Here is a 5,737-nt window from a genome sequence, read left to right as displayed (position 1 = left end):
CTTTTTTTTCTGGTAGTTTTCTGTGTCGCAGGGCTGCCGCCCCGGAGAATGTGAGGGGTGTGAGTGGTACAAAATCAAGGTTGCTTTCGTAGATAGTGGCCTGCTTGTAAGGTGGCTGTTGCTCACCTGTTGGGGTTCCTAGAAAGCGCGACACGGCTTGGTTACGTTAGTATTTGGTGAATCTGCCTGGAATCTCGGGGCTCCGGGGTAGTCAGGGAAGTTAAGCTCTTCAAAGGCAGCAATGACGATCACTTCCTATTGATGCCAAAAGGCATCGAAGTGAACATGCAAATCACCAGCGGTCGATATCGACTTGAAGCCGACCTTACTTAAAGCGGTTATGTTAATCAGGTCAAAGCAGAAGTTACTGTTTTTGGTGTAGCATTTTAATTATCTGTACAACCACCATGTATAGTCGGCCAATGCAATTTGCCTCCGTTAAAAAGCCTACCAAGAGACCTATACTTGTTCGGTAAATTTATGAGTAACGTGTGCAACGTCCCTGCAAAGAATTTCCTAATTTGTAATCCATTAACCAATGCTAAGGCCCAACCCCTTACTTTGGGTTTGCGCAATAACCAGACTAAGAGGAGGTGGCTTATTTTGTACAAACTCAGGCAACTGGATTACTTCCGCAAAGCCACGAGGTAGTGTGTTGTGTAAACAGTCCCAGAACGGGCATCCAGCCGCCCATTTCCAGCAGGCGGGAGCAAGAGAACCTCACACCAGCGAAAAGAAGGAAGAGGAAGAAACGCATATAAATGCATTTTATAAAAAAGCTGAGGAGCCGACCTGCTTCTGTTCACAGCGGCTGTCCGCAGGCGGGCGCTAGAGGGAAGACCCGTTCTCCCCGCCTGGGGTATCGCCCCGAAATACTGCCCTCCAGGATATGACCCCCAAACGAAGGCTTTACCTGGCTATTCGGCTTTGTGCCCGTCCTGCCTGATTTTTTTTTTCCTAACCCGGATTAAAAAGAGATCCAGGCGCAGCCGCAAGAAGCGAGCGCCCTTCGGTAGGACGAAACGACAAAGCCGAGCTCGTCGGCCTCCCCTCTACTCGGCAGCCGGAAACGGGAAGGCGGAGACGCGGATTCCCGAGCCTGGAGGGAGGGGTCCTGGAGGGCTGCCGCCTCTCTTAGCAGGACCAGGGCAAGGAGGGGTGCCTCTCTGCCGGGGAGGGGAGCGGCCCTGCCTGGCGCTGGAGCAGGAGCACGTGCCAGCAGGCAGCGCAGGAGAGGGGCGCCACCCGCGCCATCGTCAGAGCCCCTGCCTCTTCCCCGTCTCCGTCCACCGCATGTCAAGCCTGCAGCGGCCCGTGGCTGCTTCGGCCCAGGCCGCGTCGGTTTCCTTAAGCGCGGAGCAGGCCAAAGGTGAGCCGGCACATCGGAGCAGTTTTCGGGGGGACGTGGGGCTGGAGAGAGAAATGGTGATGCAGCAGCAGGGGCGTTCGTGCCTTGCGAAAGAGCTTTCTTCGTCTCCTTCAAAACCACGTCCCCCCCCAAAACTCTGGCCCAGATTTTTCTGCCGCTGTCATTTGCGTTGGTGCTCGGGCTGAATCCTGGCCCAAGTCAACAGCAAGAGAAAAGCGCCCTGCCAATCAGAAATACCACAGGCAAACTAAGCAGGCGGGAGGAAAATACATCGGGTCCGTCGTCCCCTAAAGTGAGCCTTGTGTGACCCCCCCCAAAAGTTGGGGGTTAGACTTGGGCAAAAAATAGGCCACTTTTACTATATTAAAGGTTTAAATCTATGGGTTCTAATCATGGGTACTACAACTGCCCCCTGTGGCTTGTGCAGACAAAGGGAGGATCATAGCCTTGAGCAAGGCTTGCAGACGGTGCTCCTACTCTGCCTGTGCGACCTAATCCAAGTTTTTAAACATAGTGGCCCTGCAGGTCCTTTGTCCTGGAGTTCTGCCCACAGTTTGAAAAATAGCCAATTCCTATGAAAATATGTTTTACCAAAGGAATACTATAGCCTTTCTTCCCTTCAAATGTCCGTTTGTGGGGGCATTGTGTTTCTGCTCTTGATTAACGGAAAATATTTTTAGTGAACAACCACCATGCTAGCTGGGGAATTCTGGGAGTTGAAATCCACACATCTTAAAGTTGCCAAGTTTGAAAAACACTGCATTAGATTATCCCTGGCTGTCTCAAGATGGCTTTTTGCATTTCATTCCCCTTTGAGCAAAGGTTGTAATACAAGCATTGCACTTCTTAGGGAGAGGAACAAGCTGCTTTTACTAAGATTCACAGACTTCAGCTGGTGGGAATTTCTGTTTTCTGTTTAGTGGTTTTGGCAGAAGTGATCAAGGCATTTGGATCTCCGGAAAATGCTCAGCGCCTGGAGGAGGCCAGGGACAATGCCTGCAATGACATGGGGAAGATGCTTCAGTTCCTGCTTCCTGTGGCTACCCAGATACAACAGGATGTGATCAAAACCTATGGTTTCAGTAATGATGGGGAAGGTGAGTTCAGGGCTGAATTATTTGGCAATGGCAGGGAGAGGCTGATTTTAGCTGTTGTGTGTGGTTGTTCACCCAGCATACACAATGACCTGAGCCATGGAAGGCAACTGTTGCATTAGAAGTGGCCAACTCATGGGCTGCAAACAGCCACAGACCCATTTTTGGTTCCCCTGGACTCTCTCCATGATGGTCTTGCATCATGATCTTGCAAGAGGGCAAGATGGCATTTCCGTATTTTCTTTTTATGAATGAAAAAAGATAATACATTCTGGCAGAGGAAACCAATTGCAGCCCTTGATCAGAGGAAAGTTACTCACCCTGGGTTGTATTACACAGTTCACAGAGATCCTAAGAAAAGCTGTATGGTATCAGTGCTATCTTACCAATGCTGTTTTTCTTTTCTAGGAGTCCTGAAGTTTGCCAGGTTGATAAAATCATATGAATCTCAGGATCCTGAAATTGCCAGCATGTCTGGGAAGCTGAAGTCTATGTTTCTGCCTCCAATGACTCTGCCTCCCCATGGGACTGGGACAGGAGGTGCAGCTGCAACGTCATGAAGCAGACTGCCTCGGATGGGATTGCTTGTCCATACTATTTCTAGGTTACCATGTCAGTCTTCCTTGGCTGGAACTTGGGCATTGTTTTCTTTCATTATCATGGAAGAGTTGTTTTGACTTTTGTCTATCGTCCTTAATTTGACTTTTTGTTTTGTTTTTGGTGCTTGTGAATAAAACTTCTTGTAAATGTGTCCCATCATATTTCTGACTGAGAGTCTCTGTGCCAGCTTTTTCAAGTTCTGCTTAGTCAAATATATTTTTTAATGAATGTGAGATCTTACTCTATTCACCCACATTTCATACTAGGGTTTTCATAATTTCCCTTCGTTCTGCATGGGGAAATTAGACTGGCATGTCAGAATCCAAACTCAGATCTGGAAATACAGAAATCATTAAAATGCTACAAGCAGGGTTTGTGAAATTTGCTTCATTCATAGTCTTAGACACTGAAGATCGAACATTGTCCATCTCTCTTGCTTGAAAGTATGTCTACGTTGTTAAAATTCTGTCATTCCAGTTAGAAAGCTGATTGCTAGGCTGGGTGGGGAGCAAATTAGAAAACTTCTTAATTCTTCCCTAAAAGTCACAGGGTAACAATTTCTCTTCACAAATAAATTTACTAGAAAGTATATATGTTGTCCAAAATTTCCAGAATACTACAAATATCTAAATCAGAACCGTACATTTCTCTCACACCAACCTATCACAGGTTTTTTTTTATAACATAAGCATCAGAAGAAGGAATGCTCTGTACATCACCTTGAGCTTCTGGAGGAAAGTATAAATATAAATCCAATCAATACTTTGCTGTATGTGTAAGATGTCTGGAGGAGGGAGGAGGAAAGAATTGCAAAATTTCTCGCCCTCATAGGGTCAGTTGGCCAACAATTGTCATAGAGAAAGAATCTCAGAAGTTACTTCTTTTTCATTTTTGTTTTGTTTCTAATTAGTGTCTAATTATCAGTAAGCTGCTTTCCTGGGATTTGGGTCCTGAACAGGGAGATTTTAATTGCAATAAATTAATAGCCAGTTTTGTAGTGTGGTTAAGGCACCAGGCTAGAAACTGGGAGACCAGGAGTTCTAGTCCCACCTCAGCCATGAAACCAGCTGGGTGACTTTGGGCCAGTCCATCTCCCTCTTCTGGGAAGAAGGCAATGGCAAACCACTTCTGAAGTCTTGTCAAGAAAACTACAGGGGGTAGTCCAGGTAGTCACCAGAAGTCAACATTGAGTCTAACGGACTGGAAAAAAAAGTAAGTATATTTGGGTATATCACTATTTTTTTAAACACTTGTATCAGCTACTGCTGGAGCAAATGCCTAGAAATATCCGGGAACCCTAAGGTGACCACAGGCCTGGAGACTCATTTCCAGTGCAAGATGATAACCAACATTGCTGGATGAGTAGACAAATAGGGGAGCCAGGGATGCCTGTTATTTGATCATTTAATGTAAATAATGTAAAAAAGGTTTTTTTAAATGTAAAGAATGTTTTTAATGTAAAAAACAGCCTCATGTGGTGCAGAGTGGTAGGTGGCAGCATTGCAACCGAAACTCTCCCCACAACCCGAATTCGATCCCAGTGGAAGCTGGATTCTTGGGTAGCCGGCTCAGGTCGACTCGGCCTTCCATCCTTCCGAGGTTGGTAAAATGAGGACCCAGCTTGCTGGGGAAGGTGACGACCGGGGAAGGCAATAGTCTGCCGAGAAAAGTCGTGAAAGTGGTGTCCCCCCAAAGGGTCAGACGTGACTCGGTGCTTGCACAGGGGACCTTTCACCTTTCACAATGAATGCAGGTGAAGATGGGTTCCTTTGTGGTCAGGTAGCCAGATAAGGGTGAAGAAGGGGAATTCATAGTGGGAAAAAATGGGGAAGACTAACTTCACCATGGAGAATAAGAATAAGAATCCCCCTGCAGTCTCCAGAAAGGAAGCAAAATAATTGCCTGGGACCACCATAATGGTTTGCTTAGTCTCTGCCCTAAATGATCAACCAACCAGATGCTGGAGGGCAAAAGCATTAGTGTCCCTACTGACAGTTCTTTAGAGCAGTGTTTCTCAACCTTGGCAACTGGCTGGGGAATTCTGGGAGTAGAAGTCCAGGGATCTTAAAGTTGCCAAGGTTAAGAAACACTGCTTTGGAAAGAGAATAATCACTACTCATGTTCTTGATTGATTGGGTGGGGATACCAAGAAGGCAGCTGCAAACATGAAATTGTTTGGCCTGTGATGCATGTAAAAAAGAGGCAGCCTTTGACTGCACAGTCACAATTTGACTTTTTTGACTCCTGTGATACCCTGAGTGCTAATCCCTTCTAAAGCTATCCAAGTTAGTACTCATCACTATATCTAATTGATATTGTTTGTTTATTTATTTATTATTTATTTAATTTATTTTCTATCCCGCCTTTATTATTTTTATAAATTACTCAAGGTGGGGAACATACCTCATACTCCTTCCTCCTCCTATCTTCCCCACAACAACAACAACCCTGTGAGGTGGGTTGGGCTGAGGGATTGCCATAAACTGTCATAGTTTATTCAATAAACCACAATTTGGTGGGTTTATAAAACACATTGTAGCCATAAAACATGGCAGTTGGAATCAAAACCACGATCAGGCTATTACGTTTTTTCATGATGTCTCAGTTCATGGTGAATTCTGTAATACAGCATGCTTATTGAACAAACATTCCCTTTCATCTGCCCAGGAAACTG

The 5,737-nt window shown here is 45.7% G+C and overlaps 2 protein-coding genes across 2 annotated transcripts in view; one reads left to right on the top strand and one right to left on the bottom strand.

Annotated features, from left to right (window-relative positions):
• C1R (complement C1r) overlaps positions 1-5,737 on the bottom strand; it is a 228,544-nt gene that overhangs the window by 69,540 nt on the left and 153,267 nt on the right. The window lies entirely within an intron of this gene.
• Positions 870-3,224, top strand: C2H12orf57 (chromosome 2 C12orf57 homolog). Its single transcript, XM_063294668.1, has 3 exons — positions 870-1,369; positions 2,290-2,466; positions 2,872-3,224. The coding sequence occupies exons 1-3, from the start codon at positions 1,294-1,296 to the stop codon at positions 3,021-3,023; spliced, it is 405 nt and encodes a 134-aa protein (XP_063150738.1). The 5' UTR covers positions 870-1,293; the 3' UTR covers positions 3,024-3,224.

Source organism: Candoia aspera, chromosome 2 (assembly GCF_035149785.1).
Source record: "Candoia aspera isolate rCanAsp1 chromosome 2, rCanAsp1.hap2, whole genome shotgun sequence".
NCBI lineage: Eukaryota > Metazoa > Chordata > Lepidosauria > Squamata > Boidae > Candoia > Candoia aspera.
Note: the sequence above shows the minus strand (reverse complement) of the source record. Positions and strands in the feature narration are given on the sequence as shown.

What these genes read in the sequence shown, in the direction of transcription:
- C2H12orf57 (XM_063294668.1), top strand. Translation starts at nt 1,294, where the DNA reads ATGTCAAGCCTGCAGCGGCCCGTGGCTGCTTCGGCCCAGGCCGCGTCG. An exon ending in AAGCGCGGAGCAGGCCAAAG is followed by an intron (nt 1,370 to 2,289) that starts GTGAGCCGGCAC and finishes TTTTCTGTTTAG; the next exon opens with TGGTTTTGGCAGAAGTGATC. An exon ending in TTTCAGTAATGATGGGGAAG is followed by an intron (nt 2,467 to 2,871) that starts GTGAGTTCAGGG and finishes TTTCTTTTCTAG; the next exon opens with GAGTCCTGAAGTTTGCCAGG.